General features: G+C 35.6%; 1 protein-coding gene across 2 annotated transcripts in view; it reads right to left on the reverse strand.

The window, feature by feature from the left end:
* The window catches only part of pacsin2 (protein kinase C and casein kinase substrate in neurons 2), a 31260-nt gene that overhangs the window by 942 nt on the left and 10337 nt on the right, over nucleotides 1–19981 (reverse strand). Inside the window, exons 2-11 of one of the 2 annotated variants that reach the window (XM_079817798.1) lie at nucleotides 17916–17971; nucleotides 17569–17725; nucleotides 15120–15355; nucleotides 12457–12609; nucleotides 12201–12376; nucleotides 12009–12129; nucleotides 9136–9251; nucleotides 8621–8758; nucleotides 8161–8366; nucleotides 1–490 (exon numbers count right to left, since the gene is read on the reverse strand). The exon at nucleotides 1–490 is cut by the window's left edge and continues 940 nt beyond it. In XM_079817798.1, coding sequence (XP_079673924.1) covers nucleotides 378–490; nucleotides 8161–8366; nucleotides 8621–8758; nucleotides 9136–9251; nucleotides 12009–12129; nucleotides 12201–12376; nucleotides 12457–12609; nucleotides 15120–15355; nucleotides 17569–17725; nucleotides 17916–17969 — 1470 coding nt within the window. In that variant the 5' untranslated portion in view covers nucleotides 17970–17971 and the 3' untranslated portion in view covers nucleotides 1–377. The remainder of the gene's footprint in view (nucleotides 491–8160; nucleotides 8367–8620; nucleotides 8759–9135; nucleotides 9252–12008; nucleotides 12130–12200; nucleotides 12377–12456; nucleotides 12610–15119; nucleotides 15356–17568; nucleotides 17726–17915; nucleotides 17972–19981) is intronic. The other variant, XM_079817799.1, reaches the window with a different exon arrangement.

A 19981-nucleotide genomic window follows, 5' to 3' on the forward strand; every position in this document is an offset into this window, starting at 1 on the left:
CACACTCTCTCTCTCTCTCTCTGCCCCACACACACACACACACACACACACTCTCTCTCTCTCTCTCTCCATCTGTGATCAGGATATGTGTGTGTGAGAGTGTGTGTCCAGCATGAGGTCAGTGCACGTGTGGAGCTCCAGCAGTCCTGGCTCCTGAAAGAGGAAGTAAAAGTGTCCAAGGCCCGGGAGGTCAGAGGTCAGAGGTCAGACAGCTCAGTGTGATTATGTTCCTAAAAGCAGACAGCATTGGGTAAAACTCTCTAAAAGCGCTCCTCAGATCGGGTCCTCCTATTGGCTGGAATCGGGTGGATATGTGGCATGACTGCGGCCCAGGGCTGAGTTTCCCATAATGCCGCGGGGGGGGGGGGGGCGGGGTCTCACTGCAGGTCTTCCACGTAATTGGCTGGATAGAGTCCGATGGTGCCGTCACTCAGCCGCCCCTTACACCAGCCCTGCTCGTCCTCCTCGCCCACCTTCGTGAACTCCTCTCCTGCACACACACACACACACACACACACACACACACACACACACACACATCACTACCACCACTCAGCTGTCAGTCAAACCTCAAAGCTCCGCCCACCTCAATCCTGACTAAAGGCCACACACAGGTTGGAACGTTTATTCTTGTTTGCAATATCCAATAACATTTTTCACAACTTTTCTTAAAAAGTAACTAAGTAACTCAATTAGTTACTTTTTAAGGGAGTAACGCAATATTGTAATGCATAACTTTTCTTAAAAAGTAACTTAGTAACTCAATTAGTTACTTTTTAAGGGAGTAACGCAATATTGTAACGCATTACTTTTCTTACAAAGTAACTTAGTAACTCAATTAGTTACTTTTTAAGGGAGTAACGCAATATTGTAACGCATTACTTTTCTTAAAAAGTAACTTAGTAACTCAATTAGTTACTTTTTAAGGGAGTAACGCAATATTGTAATGCATAACTTTTCTTAAAAAGTAACTTAGTAACTCCATTAGTTACTTTTTAAGGGAGTAACGCAATATTGTAACGCATTACTTTTCTTAAAAAGTAACTAAGTAACTCAATTAGTTACTTTTTAAGGGAGTAACGCAATATTGTAACGCATTACTTTACTTAAAAAGTAACTAAGTAACTCAAATAGTTACTTTTTAAGGGAGTAACGCAATATTGTAACGCATTACTTTTCTTAAAAAGTAACTAAGTAACTCAATTAGTTACTTTTTAAGGGAGTAACGCAATATTGTAACGCATTACTTTTCTTACAAAGTAACTTAGTAACTCAATTAGTTACTTTTTAAGGGAGTAACGCAATATTGTAACGCATTACTTTTCTTAAAAAGTAACTTAGTAACTCAATTAGTTACTTTTTAAGGGAGTAACGCAATATTGTAACGCATTACTTTTCTTAAAAAGTAACTTAGTAACTCAATTAGTTACTTTTTAAGGGAGTAACGCAATATTGTAATGCATAACTTTTCTTAAAAAGTAACTTAGTAACTCCATTAGTTACTTTTTAAGGGAGTAACGCAATATTGTAACGCATTACTTTTCTTAAAAAGTAACTAAGTAACTCAATTAGTTACTTTTTAAGGGAGTAACGCAATATTGTAACGCATTACTTTTCTTAAAAAGTAACTTAGTAACTCAATTAGTTACTTTTTAAGGGAGTAACGCAATATTGTAATGCATAACTTTTCTTAAAAAGTAACTTAGTAACTCCATTAGTTACTTTTTAAGGGAGTAACGCAATATTGTAACGCATTACTTTTCTTAAAAAGTAACTAAGTAACTCAATTAGTTACTTTTTAAGGGAGTAACGCAATATTGTAACGCATTACTTTACTTAAAAAGTAACTAAGTAACTCAAATAGTTACTTTTTAAGGGAGTAACGCAATATTGTAACGCATTACTTTTCTTAAAAAGTAACTAAGTAACTCAATTAGTTACTTTTTAAGGGAGTAACGCAATATTGTAACGCATTACTTTTCTTACAAAGTAACTTAGTAACTCAATTAGTTACTTTTTAAGGGAGTAACGCAATATTGTAACGCATTACTTTTCTTAAAAAGTAACTTAGTAACTCAATTAGTTACTTTTTAAGGGAGTAACGCAATATTGTAACGCATTACTTTTCTTAAAAAGTAACTTAGTAACTCAATTAGTTACTTTTTAAGGGAGTAACGCAATATTGTAACGCATAACTTTTCTTAAAAAGTAACTTAGTAACTCAATTAGTTACTTTTTAAGGGAGTAACGCAATATTGTAACGCATTACTTTTCTTAAAAAGTAACTAAGTAACTCAATTAGTTACTTTTTAAGGGAGTAACGCAATATTGTAACGCATTACTTTACTTAAAAAGTAACTATAACTCAAATAGTTACTTTTTAAGGGAGTAACGCAATATTGTAACGCATTACTTTTCTTAAAAAGTAACTAAGTAACTCAATTAGTTACTTTTTAAGGGAGTAACGCAATATTGTAACGCATTACTTTTCTTAAAAAGTAACTAAGTAACTCAATTAGTTACTTTTTAAGGGAGTAACGCAATATTGTAACGCATTACTTTACTTAAAAAGTAACTAAGTAACTCAAATAGTTACTTTTTAAGGGAGTAACGCAATATTGTAACGCATTACTTTTCTTAAAAAGTAACTAAGTAACTCAATTAGTTACTTTTTAAGGGAGTAACGCAATATTGTAACGCATTACTTTTCTTAAAAAGTAACTTAGTAACTCAATTAGTTACTTTTTAAGGGAGTAACGCAATATTGTAACGCATTACTTTTCTTAAAAAGTAACTTAGTAACTCAATTAGTTACTTTTTAAGGGAGTAACGCAATATTGTAACGCATTACTTTTCTTAAAAAGTAACTTAGTAACTCAATTAGTTACTTTTTAAGGGAGTAACGCAATATTGTAACGCATTACTTTTCTTAAAAAGTAACTAAGTAACTCAATTAGTTACTTTTTAAGGGAGTAACGCAATATTGTAACGCATTACTTTACTTAAAAAGTAACTAAGTAACTCAAATAGTTACTTTTTAAGGGAGTAACGCAATATTGTAATGCATAACTTTTCTTAAAAAGTAACTTAGTAACTCAATTAGTTACTTTTTAAGGGAGTAACGCAATATTGTAACGCATTACTTTTCTTAAAAAGTAACTAAGTAACTCAATTAGTTACTTTTTAAGGGAGTAACGCAATATTGTAACGCATTACTTTACTTAAAAAGTAACTAAGTAACTCAAATAGTTACTTTTTAAGGGAGTAACGCAATATTGTAACGCATTACTTTTCTTAAAAAGTAACTAAGTAACTCAATTAGTTACTTTTTAAGGGAGTAACGCAATATTGTAACGCATTACTTTTCTTACAAAGTAACTTAGTAACTCAATTAGTTACTTTTTAAGGGAGTAACGCAATATTGTAACGCATTACTTTTCTTAAAAAGTAACTTAGTAACTCAATTAGTTACTTTTTAAGGGAGTAACGCAATATTGTAACGCATTACTTTTCTTAAAAAGTAACTTAGTAACTCAATTAGTTACTTTTTAAGGGAGTAATGCAATATTGTAACGCATAACTTTTCTTAAAAAGTAACTTAGTAACTCAATTAGTTACTTTTTAAGGGAGTAACGCAATATTGTAACGCATTACTTTTCTTAAAAAGTAACTAAGTAACTCAATTAGTTACTTTTTAAGGGAGTAACGCAATATTGTAACGCATTACTTTACTTAAAAAGTAACTAAGTAACTCAAATAGTTACTTTTTAAGGGAGTAACGCAATATTGTAACGCATTACTTTTCTTAAAAAGTAACTAAGTAACTCAATTAGTTACTTTTTAAGGGAGTAACGCAATATTGTAACGCATTACTTTTCTTAAAAAGTAACTAAGTAACTCAATTAGTTACTTTTTAAGGGAGTAACGCAATATTGTAACGCATTACTTTACTTAAAAAGTAACTAAGTAACTCAAATAGTTACTTTTTAAGGGAGTAACGCAATATTGTAACGCATTACTTTTCTTAAAAAGTAACTAAGTAACTCAATTAGTTACTTTTTAAGGGAGTAACGCAATATTGTAACGCATTACTTTTCTTAAAAAGTAACTTAGTAACTCAATTAGTTACTTTTTAAGGGAGTAACGCAATATTGTAACGCATTACTTTTCTTAAAAAGTAACTTAGTAACTCAATTAGTTACTTTTTAAGGGAGTAACGCAATATTGTAACGCATTACTTTTCTTAAAAAGTAACTTAGTAACTCAATTAGTTACTTTTTAAGGGAGTAACGCAATATTGTAACGCATTACTTTTCTTAAAAAGTAACTAAGTAACTCAATTAGTTACTTTTTAAGGGAGTAACGCAATATTGTAACGCATTACTTTACTTAAAAAGTAACTAAGTAACTCAAATAGTTACTTTTTAAGGGAGTAACGCAATATTGTAATGCATAACTTTTCTTAAAAAGTAACTTAGTAACTCAATTAGTTACTTTTTAAGGGAGTAACGCAATATTGTAACGCATTACTTTTCTTAAAAAGTAACTAAGTAACTCAATTAGTTACTTTTTAAGGGAGTAACGCAATATTGTAACGCATTACTTTACTTAAAAAGTAACTAAGTAACTCAAATAGTTACTTTTTAAGGGAGTAACGCAATATTGTAACGCATTACTTTTCTTAAAAAGTAACTAAGTAACTCAATTAGTTACTTTTTAAGGGAGTAACGCAATATTGTAACGCATTACTTTTCTTACAAAGTAACTTAGTAACTCAATTAGTTACTTTTTAAGGGAGTAACGCAATATTGTAACGCATTACTTTTCTTAAAAAGTAACTTAGTAACTCAATTAGTTACTTTTTAAGGGAGTAACGCAATATTGTAACGCATTACTTTTCTTAAAAAGTAACTTAGTAACTCAATTAGTTACTTTTTAAGGGAGTAACGCAATATTGTAACGCATAACTTTTCTTAAAAAGTAACTTAGTAACTCAATTAGTTACTTTTTAAGGGAGTAACGCAATATTGTAACGCATTACTTTTCTTAAAAAGTAACTAAGTAACTCAATTAGTTACTTTTTAAGGGAGTAACGCAATATTGTAACGCATTACTTTACTTAAAAAGTAACTAAGTAACTCAAATAGTTACTTTTTAAGGGAGTAACGCAATATTGTAACGCATTACTTTTCTTAAAAAGTAACTAAGTAACTCAATTAGTTACTTTTTAAGGGAGTAACGCAATATTGTAACGCATTACTTTTCTTAAAAAGTAACTAAGTAACTCAATTAGTTACTTTTTAAGGGAGTAACGCAATATTGTAACGCATTACTTTACTTAAAAAGTAACTAAGTAACTCAAATAGTTACTTTTTAAGGGAGTAACGCAATATTGTAACGCATTACTTTTCTTAAAAAGTAACTAAGTAACTCAATTAGTTACTTTTTAAGGGAGTAACGCAATATTGTAACGCATTACTTTTCTTAAAAAGTAACTTAGTAACTCAATTAGTTACTTTTTAAGGGAGTAACGCAATATTGTAACGCATTACTTTTCTTAAAAAGTAACTTAGTAACTCAATTAGTTACTTTTTAAGGGAGTAACGCAATATTGTAACGCATTACTTTTCTTAAAAAGTAACTTAGTAACTCAATTAGTTACTTTTTAAGGGAGTAACGCAATATTGTAACGCATAACTTTTCTTAAAAAGTAACTTAGTAACTCAATTAGTTACTTTTTAAGGGAGTAACGCAATATTGTAACGCATTACTTTTCTTAAAAAGTAACTAAGTAACTCAATTAGTTACTTTTTAAGGGAGTAACGCAATATTGTAACGCATTACTTTACTTAAAAAGTAACTAAGTAACTCAAATAGTTACTTTTTAAGGGAGTAACGCAATATTGTAACGCATTACTTTTCTTAAAAAGTAACTAAGTAACTCAATTAGTTACTTTTTAAGGGAGTAACGCAATATTGTAACGCATTACTTTTCTTAAAAAGTAACTTAGTAACTCAATTAGTTACTTTTTAAGGGAGTAACGCAATATTGTAACGCATTACTTTTCTTAAAAAGTAACTTAGTAACTCAATTAGTTACTTTTTAAGGGAGTAACGCAATATTGTAACGCATTACTTTTCTTAAAAAGTAACTTAGTAACTCAATTAGTTACTTTTTAAGGGAGTAACGCAATATTGTAACGCATAACTTTTCTTAAAAAGTAACTTAGTAACTCAATTAGTTACTTTTTAAGGGAGTAACGCAATATTGTAACGCATTACTTTTCTTAAAAAGTAACTAAGTAACTCAATTAGTTACTTTTTAAGGGAGTAACGCAATATTGTAACGCATTACTTTACTTAAAAAGTAACTAAGTAACTCAAATAGTTACTTTTTAAGGGAGTAACGCAATATTGTAACGCATTACTTTTCTTAAAAAGTAACTAAGTAACTCAATTAGTTACTTTTTAAGGGAGTAACGCAATATTGTAACGCATTACTTTTCTTAAAAAGTAACTTAGTAACTCAATTAGTTACTTTTTAAGGGAGTAACGCAATATTGTAACGCATAACTTTTCTTAAAAAGTAACTTAGTAACTCAATTAGTTACTTTTTAAGGGAGTAACGCAATATTGTAACGCATTACTTTTCTTAAAAAGTAACTTAGTAACTCAATTAGTTACTTTTTAAGGGAGTAACGCAATATTGTAACGCATAACTTTTCTTAAAAAGTAACTTAGTAACTCAATTAGTTACTTTTTAAGGGAGTAACGCAATATTGTAACGCATTACTTTTCTTAAAAAGTAACTAAGTAACTCAATTAGTTACTTTTTAAGGGAGTAACGCAATATTGTAACGCATTACTTTACTTAAAAAGTAACTAAGTAACTCAAATAGTTACTTTTTAAGGGAGTAACGCAATATTGTAACGCATTACTTTTCTTAAAAAGTAACTAAGTAACTCAATTAGTTACTTTTTAAGGGAGTAACGCAATATTGTAACGCATTACTTTTCTTAAAAAGTAACTTAGTAACTCAATTAGTTACTTTTTAAGGGAGTAACGCAATATTGTAACGCATAACTTTTCTTAAAAAGTAACTTAGTAACTCAATTAGTTACTTTTTAAGGGAGTAACGCAATATTGTAACGCATTACTTTTCTTAAAAAGTAACTTAGTAACTCAATTAGTTACTTTTTAAGGGAGTAACGCAATATTGTAACGCATAACTTTTCTTAAAAAGTAACTTAGTAACTCAATTAGTTACTTTTTAAGGGAGTAACGCAATATTGTAACGCATTACTTTACTTAAAAAGTAACTAAGTAACTCAATTAGTTACTTTTTAAGGGAGTAACGCAATATTGTAACGCATTACTTTACTTAAAAAGTAACTAAGTAACTCAATTAGTTACTTTTTAAGGGAGTAACGCAATATTGTAACGCATTACTTTACTTAAAAAGTAACTAAGTAACTCAATTAGTTGCTTTTTAAGGGAGTAACGCAATATTGTAATGCATTACTTTTCTTAAAAAGTAACTAAGTAACTCAATGAGGAAAGAGGCTGGTGTACAAGATGCCGTTTGCAGCTCTTATTCCTGATTTTAACGTTTATTTCACACTATTTTTAGTTTTCATTTAGTTTAATCATTACTTAACTATTACTTTCTTCTTTTTATTTTTATGAAGGCCAATGTTTGTAATAGCACACGCTACTCTAACAAAATGCCTTTCACGCTTAACTCAAGCACTTTCAAGGACCTGTGTTTGTTTTCAAGCACTTTCCAGGCCTTGAATCCATGCTTCTGAAATTCAAGACCTTTCCAGAAGCGTGGGAGCCCACCAATCAGGCATAACATTATGACCTACTATTGTGTTGGTCCCTCCACTTGGGCCGTTTTTCATCCGGTGTGTGTGTGTGTGTGTACCTGACATCTAGCCTTTATTATAGATATCTATGGCTCCGCCCACCTCAATCGTGACTAAAGCGCCACACACAGGTTGGAGCGTTTATTCTTGTTTGCAATGCAATGGTAAATTACACCCGATCAGGCATAACATTATGATATTATGCCTAACACATTCTAATATTGCCTTTCTAATATTGTGTTGGTCCCGGTCATCCGTTCGACTGAAACGCAGGTGTGTGTGTGTGTGTACCTGCTTTGAAGCTGAGCTCGTCCTGCTCCTGGCCCTCATACTCATACAGCGCGCGCACCGGCACACACACATCCGGGGAGGCCGGCTCGTCCTCGAAGGGGTTTCCGTTGGCGGAGGCGGAGGCGAAGGGGTTGCCCACTTCCTCATCCGAGCCATCCGCCGTCTTCTCCACCGTCTTCTCCACCGTCTTCTCCACCACACTGGCTCTGAGAGGACAGAGGAGGCCGTTAACACACACACACACACGACAGGGGAAGAAGACGCCACCGAGATGATATGCTAATAACTGATGAGAGCAGAAAGTAAGCGAGTGTGAGATTTGGCTTGTTTTGGTGTGTGTTTTCAGTGCAGCTTCACCACCACAGGCATGCAGAGACACACACACACACACACACACACACACACACACAGAGAGGCCGGAGGAGAGACAGACACAGAGAGAGCGGAGCAGGTCACCAACGTTTGCACTATCATCACTTCCTCTCGCTTGACGCTGAGCGGGCTGCCCTCGGGCCGCTGCTCTTCTTCTTCCTCCTCGTCCTCCTCGTCCTCGAACGGGTTTGAGCACGCAGGCTCTGAGCTACTGGCTACAGGCACGCTAACAACACAGAGACAGCGTTACCTCACACACACACACACACACACACACACACACACACACAGCGCTTCAGGCAGGATCTGTTTCAGACACTGACAGAACCCGTTTCACATTTACATATTCACACACACACACACACACACACACACACACACACACACACACACACACACACACACACACACACACACACACACACACACACACACACACACACACACACACACACACACACACACACACACACACACACTCTGGCTCTCAGTGTGCAGCTGAGTGTGATACGATCTCTCTCTCTCTAAACATGAAGGGCAGATCCACACTGTCACACACTCCGAGCAGATCACACACACACACACACACACACACACACTCACCTTGGGCTGGTTTTCTGCTCTGTGTTCTGACTTATGCTCGTCAGAGTGACTCCGTCAGTGTGTTTCCGCTTGGTCTCTCGGCGGCTGAGCGTCCGGTTCAAGTCCATGGACAACTCCTACAACACACACACACACACACACACACACACACGTCCGTGTCACAGAGGTCATCATACGATCGCTGAGGAAGTCATGTGACGCTGTGTGTGAGGAACACACTGAGATTCAAGACACTACAAACTTTTCAGCTCATAATTATGACTAAATATCATATATTTAATAACTAAATAGCTTTTCCCTTTTAATTATGACTTTTGATTTGATCTTTTTATCTCAAAGCTTTTGATTTAATATCTCGCTTTGGAGTTTTCATCTCATAATTATGACTAAATATTTAATATCTAAATGCAAATGTCTGCTAAATTATTACATATTTTTCCTTTTATTTATGACTTTCTTATGATTTGGTCTTTTTATCTAATTTTTTTTATTTAATATCTCGATTTGGAGTTTTCATCTCATAATTATGACTAAATATCATATATTTAATAACTAAACAGCTTATCCCTCTTAATTATGACTTATGATTTGATCGTTTTATCTCAAAGCTTTTGATTTAATATCTCGATTTGGAGTTTCCAGTTTCTCATGATGTAAACTTTTTTTCCTTTTAATTATGATGTTTAATTATGAAGAATCGACTAAATGTAAAATGTGTACCTTGAATGCAATGTAAGTCGCTTTGGATAAAAGCGTCTGCCAAATGCGTAAATGTAAATGATGTATGATTTGGTCTCAACATTTTGACTTAGCATCTCATGATTTTGACGTTCCATCTCATAATTATGACTAAATATTTAGTATCTAAACTAATATCTAAAAAATTATTAAATGTCATATTTAAGACTTTTTCCTCATAATTTTGACTTAGCATCTCATGATTTTGACGTTCCATCTCATAATTATGACTAAATATCTAATAATGAAATCTAAATGTCTGCTAAATTATTAAATTTCATTTTTTTTCCCAACTTTTTTCCTTTTAATTATGACTTATGTCTCAAAATGTTCACTTAGTATCTCATGATTTCAACTTTTCACCTCATAATTATGACTAAATATTTAGTATCTAAACTAATATCTAAAAAATTATTAAATGTCATATTTAAGACTTTTTCCTCATAATTGTGACTTAGCATCTCATGATTTCAACTTTTCATCTCATAATTAGGACTAAATATTCAATATCTAAATATATCTAAAGACAAATGTCTGCTAAATTATTACATTAAAAAAATCTACTTTTTTCCTTTTAATTATGACTTATGTCTCAATTTTCACTTAGTATCTCATGATTTCAACTTTTCATCTCATAATTATGACTTTATAATTTTTAGATATTAGATAATAATTTTTAGATATTAGATTAGATATATTTAGATATTAAATATTTAATGCCATATTTTAGACTTTTCCCTCAACATTATGACTTTTTAAAATCTCAGTTTCTCATGATTTAAACTTTTTTCCTTTTAATTATGACGTATTATTTGGTCTCAACATTTTGACTTTTCATCTCATAATTATGACTAAATATTTAGTATCTAAACTAATATCTAACAATTATCCTCATAATTGTGACTTAGCATCTCATGGTTTTGATGTTTCATCTCATTATTATGACTAAATATCTAATATCTAAACCCAAATGTCTGCTAAATTATTAAATCTCATATTTTAGACTTTTCCCTCATAATTATGACTTTTTAAAATCTCAGTTTCTCGTGATTTAAACTTTTTTTCTTTTAATTATGACGTATGATTTGGTCTCAACATTTTGACTTAGTATCTCATGATTTCAACTTTTCACCTCATAATTATGACTAAATATTTAGTATCTAAACTAATATCTAAAAACGATTAAATTTCATATTTAAGACTTTTTCCTCATAATTGTGACTTAGCATCTCAGGATTTCAACGTTTCATCTCATAATTATGACTAAATATCTAATAATGAAATCTAAATGTCTGCTAAGTCTTTTTCCTCATAATTATGACGTAGTTTCTCATGATGATAATTATTTTAAAACCCATAATTATAACTCGTTTTCTCACGATTTAATGACGCATGTGTGTTTTCATACCACAGCTGATGCAGTGAATAAATGCGATGTTTAGTGAAAATAAGGCCAGTTTCTCACGCACTTGTCTTGTCATGTGATCTGTCATATGAGCCGCTGTTATTGTGGCGTTCATGAGTGTGTGTCCTGTTGTGTGTGAGTGTGTACCTCAAACTGGGGCCAGTTCATGAGTGTGTGTCCTGTTGTGTGTGAGTGTGTACCTCAAACTGGGGCCAGTTCATGAGTGTGTGTCCTGTTGTGTGTGAGTGTATACCTCAAACTGGGGCCAGTTCATGAGTGTGTGTCCTGTTGTGTGTGAGTGTGTACCTCAAACTGGGGCCAGTTCATGAGTGTGTGTCCTGTTGTGTGTGAGTGTATACCTCAAACTGGGGCCAGTTCATGAGTGTGTGTCCTGTTGTGTGTGAGTGTGTACCTCAAACTGGGGCCAGTTCATGAGTGTGTGTCCTGTTGTGTGTGAGTGTGTACCTCAAACTGGGGCCAGTTCATGAGTGTGTGTCCTGTTGTGTGTGAGTGTGTACCTCAAACTGGGGCCAGTTCATGAGTGTGTGTCCTGTTGTGTGTGAGTGTGTACCTCAAACTGGGGCCAGTTCATGAGTGTGTGTCCTGTTGTGTGTGAGTGTGTACCTCAAACTGGGGCCAGTTCATGAGTGTGTGTCCTGTTGTGTGTGAGTGTGTACCTCAAACTGGGGCCAGTTCATGAGTGTGTGTCCTGTTGTGTGTGAGTGTGTACCTCAAACTGGGGCCAGTTCATGGGCATGCCGGGCCCGTGGTTGGAGCGGAACCAGCGGAGGTCCTCCTGGGCGTCGGCCGCCTGGATGGTGTCCTCCAGGGTGTGGTACACTGTGCTGTACCTGAGGGAGAGAGGCCCATCAGAACCAGGGCTGGGGATCAGTGTGTGTGTGTGCTGGTGTAAGCTCCTCACTTGTGATTGGTGGAGAGGTCGAGGTGCTGCTTGGTGCTGAGCAGAAGCTCTTTGAAGAAGCTCAGCCTCTTGTCCTCGAACTGCTGCCACTGCTCAAACACCTGCTCCATGTTCTCCATGTACTGGGGCGTCACCTTATCCAGATCCTCCAGGGACTTCTCGTAGCGCTCCTTGGCCTGAAACAGCACAGCACACATCAGGCCCTGTCCTGCTCAGGGTCCAGACGCTCAGCCAATCAGAGCGCAGGCAGACCCACCTTCTGGACCTCCTGCTGGCACTTCTCCACCTTCTCCTGCAGCTTCTTCTGAGCCTCCGGGTTGTTGTTGTCCAGTTTGCTGGTGCTCTCTCGGTTGGCGGCCGCCTTCTCTTCCTTGCAGGCCGTGTGGTAGGCCTTCTTCATCCCATCCGCCTGCAACACACACCGGCTGGAGCGTTATGAACACCTAATGCTAACTTACCCTCAAAACCACAGCCATCAGCGACTGCGCAACACACACCAGCTGGAGCGTTATGAACACCTAATGCTAACTTACCCTCAAAAGCACAGCCATCAGCGACTGCAACACACACCAGCTGGAGCGTTATGAACACCTAATGCTAACTTACCCTCAAAAGCACAGCCACCAGCGACTGCAACACACACCAGCTGGAGCGTTATGAACACCTAATGCTAACTTACCCTCAAAACCACAGCCATGAGCGACTGCGCAACACACACCAGCTGGAGCGTTATGAACACCTAATGCTAACTTACCCTCAAAACCACAGCCATGAGCGACTGCAACACACACCAGCTGGAGCGTTATGAACACCTAATGCTAACTTACCCTCAAAACCACAGCCATGAGCGACTGCAACACACACCAGCTGGAGCGTTATGAACACCTAATGCTAACTTACCCTCAAAACCACAGCCATCAGCGACTGCGCAACACACACCAGCTGGAGCGTTATGAACACCTAATGCTAACTTACCCTCAAAAGCACAGCCATCAGCGACTGCAACACACACCAGCTGGAGCGTTATGAACACCTAATGCTAACTTACCCTCAAAAGCACAGCCACCAGCGACTGCAACACACACCAGCTGGAGCGTTATGAACACCTAATGCTAACTTACCCTCAAAACCACAGCCATGAGCGACTGCGCAACACACACCAGCTGGAGCGTTATGAACACCTAATGCTAACTTACCCTCAAAAGCACAGCCATCAGCGACTGCAACACACACCAGCTGGAGCGTTATGAACACCTAATGCTAACTTACCCTCAAAAGCACAGCCACCAGCGACTGCAACACACACCAGCTGGAGCGTTATGAACACCTAATGCTAACTTACCCTCAAAACCACAGCCATGAGCGACTGCGCAAAACACACCGGCTGGAGCGTTATGAACACCTAATGCTAACTTACCCTCAAAAGCACAGCCATGAGCGACTGCGCAACACACACCAGCTGGAGCGTTATGAACACCTAATGCTAACTTACCCTCAAAAGCACAGCCATGAGCGACTGCAACACACACCAGCTGGAGCGTTATGAACACCTAATGCTAACTTACCCTCAAAACCACAGCCATGAGCGACTGCGCAACACACACCAGCTGGAGCGTTATGAACACCTAATGCTAACTTACCCTCAAAAGCACAGCCATCAGCGACTGCAACACACACCAGCTGGAGCGTTATGAACACCTAATGCTAACTTACCCTCAAAAGCACAGCCATCAGCGACTGCAACACACACCAGCTGGAGCGTTATGAACACCTAATGCTAACTTACCCTCAAAACCACAGCCATGAGCGACTGCGCAAAACACACCGGCTGGAGCGTTATGAACACCTAATGCTAACTTACCCTCAAAAGCACAGCCATGAGCGACTGCGCAACACACACCAGCTGGAGCGTTATGAACACCTAATGCTAACTTACCCTCAAAAGCACAGCCATGAGCGACTGCAACACACACCAGCTGGAGCGTTATGAACACCTAATGCTAACTTACCCTCAAAACCACAGCCATGAGCGACTGCGCAACACACACCAGCTGGAGCGTTATGAACACCTAATGCTAACTTACCCTCAAAACCACAGCCATGAGCGACTGCGCAACACACACCGGCTGGAGCGTTATGAACACCTAATGCTAACTTACCCTCAAAAGATTTTTGGGGGAATTGGAAGTAGGAAGAAGTAGAAGTAAAATTATTATTTTACAAATTTTTAAGCACTTTTTAAGGAATAAGATGAAGAATGTCATCATTAAGGATTTTTTCAGGGAATTGGAAGTAGGGAGAAGTAGAAATAGAATTATTATTTTACATTTTTAAGCACTTTTTAGGAATCGGAAGTAAAATGATTTTAAAGATTTTTTAAGGAATCAGAAGTAGGATGATTTTAGGATTTTTTTTAGGGAATTTGAAGTAGGAAGAAGTAGAATTCTTATTTTAAATTTTTAAGCACTTTTTAGGAATCGGAAGTAAAATGATTTTAAAGATTTTTTAAGGAATCAGAAGTAGGATGATTTTAGGATTTTTTTTAGGGAATTTGAAGTAGGAAGAAGTAGAATTATTATTTTACACATTTTTAAGCAGTTTTTGAGGAATAAGATGAAGAATGATATCATTAAGGAGCTTTTATAAGGAATCATAAGTGGAATGATTTCAGCCCGGCTGGTTTAGTGATACAGTAAATAAGCAAATAACTGGAATTCAATTCACAGATCTTCCTCTGCACTGATCAAATGTTGCACAATCTAACAAATGGAGTGTATGCTTTGTGGGTGTGTTGTGGTAGATTTGCTAGACAGCCTCAAGGGCAAATAGTTTGGACACACCCATATTCAAAAGAGGCTTTGGCAACTCTCCACACATGAACTGAAGCTTTCAGACAGCGTGTGGTTGGTGTGATTGTACCTCCTTGAGTTTCTTGGCCCAGGGTTTCTGTGCCTTGCGAAAGCCATCGTCTGCCTCTTTGGTCTCCTTGAAGCCGCCAATCATCTGTTTGTGGTAAGCGTCCTTCTGCCAGTTCTTGACTTTCTCAAAGTCCTCGCCCATCAGAGCAGCCTTCACCTCCATATGCAGGTCGCTCACCTTCTCTGCCTCGGTCATCAGGGCGAACCATGCCCGCTCCACCGTCCCGTACTGAGGCCCTGCAGGAGACAGCGCAGGCGTCTAGATCAAACACAACAGATCCCAGGGTCTCAGGGGTACCCCAGGGCTCGCTACTGGGCCCCCTGGTGTTCTCATATTCTGCACTCAGCGAACCACGCTCGCTCCACCGTCCCGTACTGAGGCCCTGCAGGAGATAGCGCAGGTGTCTAGATCAAACACAACAGATCCCAGGGTCTCAGGGGTACCCCAGGGCTCGCTACTGGGCCCGCTGGTGTTCTCATATTCTGCACTCAGCGAACCTCGCTCGCTCCACCGTCCCGTACTGAGGCCCTGCAGGAGATAGCGCAGGTGTCTAGATCAAACACAACAGATCCCAGGGTCTCAGGGGTACCCCAGAGCTCGCTACTGGGCCCCCTGGTGTTCTCATATTCTGCACTCACCTGGACACATTAGTAAGTTCATTACTGATAAAACTTGGGCCCTAAGATTTACGGGGACGAGGAAAGCGTGGACAGAATAGCGGAGTCCAGTCATAAAAACTGAAATTACTGACATTCTTTTAATTATTAAAATTTAATAAAATAATTCAAATGGAATATAAAAAACCCCCCATAAAAAAACAGAATCCAGAAAAATATAAAACGAAAAAAACTGAATTTTGGGGGGAAAAATGCAGAATAATACACGCTAATAAAACACATCATATACTAAAACATCTTTGGTGTTTCCATGGTTTCTACGAAATAAAACTGGAAATCGAGGGTAACGCGGGTATGATGTCACTGAAAGGCAAATCTCTTATTTCTCTGGATTTAAACATTCTTGGAAACATTTGGGATAAAGTACGAACACAAGTCAACAAAATATATAACATTGCTCTAGTGGTTTTTGGAAAGATTTATCCAAAATTCTTACATATTGTGCCTTTAACTTTAAGAAATTGTGACAGTAGAGTTAAGCTACGTTTCAATGTAATAAAAAAATAAAGTTTGAATAATAATTTATTCTTTTTCAACAGTAAACCTCGTTATATGAATTTACAGGATCAATTCAAGTTTTATGCCTTCATTTGATTGCTAGAAAAAATGTGAATACACAGAATTTCTGAGGGAAAAATTAATAGAAAGAAATGTAAAAATAAATAGTTTTTATGAATAATAATAAAAAATATGAATTAAGAAATGCTTTTTAATTATTAAAATGTAATTAAACCATTAAAATCCAGAAAACTAACAACAGAAAAAACAGAAAAATTTGGTAAAAAAAAAAAAAAAACGGAATTTGAGGAAAAATATAAAAAAACGTAGGGCCCCAAGCATTAAAAAATTTATATTTAAAAACAAATTAATAAATTGTTGCTAAACGGTATACGCATCATGATTTAAAGTAATTATACATGATTTTTTGATTATTAAAATGTAAAAAAAAATAATAATAATAATAAAAATAAACGAATCCAGAAAAATTAAAACGGGAAAAAAAAAAGAATTTGGGAAAAATACAGGGAGCTGGAAAGTGTCCAGGATAATGGCGTTATCAGAAAGCACATGATCACATGAGAAAGCAGGACCTCTGGATGAACCTCACATCCTGAACACCTGCAGCAAAGTCAATATTTACTCATTTTAATCTTCTGATTCATCTAAATGTTAGTAGGCACGGAAAAAAATCCAAATATTTTGTGTTCTTTTGAGATTTTCCATAATAATATATAGCAAAATGTGAAATTAGCCTTCATTGATGAACAAAAATGATTGAAAACAGCCGCAAAATCTGTATAATTATCATTATTATTATATAATTCTGAGTGCCAGTACGGATTTATCTCTTTTGTATTTATGAATATGACCAACCTGAGAGTCTAAAGATCACACAGCATTCCTGAACGCATTATTCACGAGTGGGCGGGGATTATGCTAATTGTGCATCATTATGAGTGGAATTAAGAGTTCTAGTTTCTGATTGGACGAGGCGCACGTGCGGCTGATTCTTCTTCTTATTATTTTTAGAAAGATCAACTGATGTGCGTGAAGTGTAGCGCTCAGAGTCAGTGGAGCCTGTCATGACTCGTAAACAGGGCGTTAACTACCATGACTATCACACACACACACGCGCGCGCGCGCGTTCCCGGTCTTCACTTCCTCTTCCTCATTGTAAGGCTCCCTCAGATGATGCACAATCCCGTCAGCAGTACATAAGGGAAGTGAGGTCAGCCTGTCCGGGAGACACACACACACACACACACACACACCTTTCTCCACGAGCTGCCTCCAGCGCTTGGCCCACTCGCTCAGCTGCTGGGCGTAGCTCTTCTCGATGCGTGCGCGCTCATGCAGGCAGTTCATCAGGTCGTTGCACAGCCGGTTCCCATCGTCCACACGCTTCACCACACGCTTGTAGTTCCCCACCTGACACACACACACACACACACACACACACACACACACACACACACACACACACACACACACACACACACACACACACACACACACACACACACAGACACAGACACAGACACAGACAGAGGCGTTAGGCTAATGCTAACGCTAACACACACACACACACACACACACACACACACACACACACACGTACCTCCCAGAAGCTGTCGCTGGACACGTCCACCATAGAGTCGTGGAAGTCTGACATGGCTGAAAACACAGAGATAAAGAAATAATCAATAATAATAAATGACACTGTATTATATATTCACAACAGCTGGAGTAATATTTCTCTGTTTTACTGGAGTTATGATCAGAAGAGGCTCTTTCAGGAACATTAACACACTCTTATTGATCTATAAGAGTCATGGACTGCAGTGTCACACGCTGAAAATGTTTATATTTTTTATTTGTTTTTTTTATGAATATAATAATGTTTAAATAATAAATAAATAATTGAAATATTAAAACTTTACCAATTTTTTTTTTTTTTTAAAGATTAGTGCCCAAAAAAATGCATTGACAATTTTATATGCATTTGACGAACATTACAGCGCACTTTTTTATTTTATTCGAATATTTCTAGATTGAGTTTTAATGGATTAATTACATTTTAATAAAAATCAAAAAGTGATGTCTAGTCAATAGAATTCATAAAACTTTAACCATTTAATAATTTATTGAAATATTAGTGCCCAATAAAATGTGTTAACATATTAGAATTTAACTTCAATTTATAAAAGTTTAACATTTTAGCGCCTCTTTAGTGTTTTTTTTTTCCATTTGAATATTTCTGGATTCAGTTTTAATGGATTAATTACATTTTAATAATCAAAAAGTTATGTTTAGTAAATATACTTCATCAAATCGTACCAATTTAATCATTTATTAACATTTAAAAAAATGTTAATAAAAAAAAAAAAAAAAACTTTACCAATTTAATAATTTATTACAATTTTGAAAATATTAGTGCCCAATAAAATGTGTTGACAGAATTTAACTTCAATTTATAAAAGTTTAACATTTAGCGCCATTGTAGTTCTTATTTTTATTTTAAAATATTTCTGTATCCGTTTTAATGTATTAATTACATTTTAATAATCAAAAAGTGATATAGAGTCAATAAAAATTATAAAATTGTACCAATTTAATAATTTATTAACATTTATAAAATATTAGAATTTTAAAAAAAATTATAAAAGTTTAACATTTTAGCGCCATTTTAGTGTTTTTTTAGTGATTTAGTTTTAATGGATTCATTACATTTAAAAAAAATGTTAATAAATAAAATTTTAAAAAATAAATAAAAAACTTTACCGATTTAATAATTTATTAACATTTTGGAAATAGTACTGCCCAATATAATATGTTGACAGAATTTAACTTCAATTTATAAAAGTTTAACATTTACCGCCATTTTATTTAATTTTTTATATATATATTTCTGGATTCAGTTTTAATGGATTAATTACATTTTAATAAATAAAAAAAGTTATGTTTAGTAAATAGAATTCAAAAAATTGTTCCAATTTAATCATTTATTAACATTTTTAAAATATTAGAATTTAAAAATTTTATAAAAGTTTAACATTTTAGCGCCTCTTTAGTTTTTTTTTTCTTTCTGGATTCAGTTTTAATTAATTATTTAAATTTTAATAATCAAATTATGTCAGTGACATCACTACATTAAACAACTATATATAATGTTGAATATAATTATATAATATAATAATTCAATAGGGGATTTATTTGTTTGTCCAGATAATAATACAGTAATAATAATAATATAATGTTATTAATAATAAAATAAATAAAAATAAACTCTTCTTTATTTTGCAATAATTAACCATTTTCCCTTGAAAATATCAAAAGGTTAGCATGAAAGGAAAGTCGCGCTGGTCTTTTCTTCTCTATAGTGCCGTATATCGAGTGAAGCGCTTCTCAAACAAGAACAAATGTAGGCGGGGCTTGATTAAAGTCTGTGGGGAATTGATTGGTTGGTTGTGGTCTGCTATTGGCTGATCTGATGTGAGTGACAGGTGGCCCCGCCCACATCCCCAGGGAAGAGAAGTCACTGTTGTTCTTTAGACAGACAGGAAAGTCCAGTTTTAAGAGCAGATTCAGTGACTGTGTGAATCCCAGAGCTCTGAAAATATGAACAGATATCACAACTGTGTGTGTGTGTGTGTGTGTGTGGAGTTTCAGTTTCAGCCGAGACGT

Source organism: Gobio gobio (assembly GCF_949357685.1).
Source record: "Gobio gobio genome assembly, chromosome: 5".
NCBI classification, from domain to species: domain Eukaryota; kingdom Metazoa; phylum Chordata; class Actinopteri; order Cypriniformes; family Gobionidae; genus Gobio; species Gobio gobio.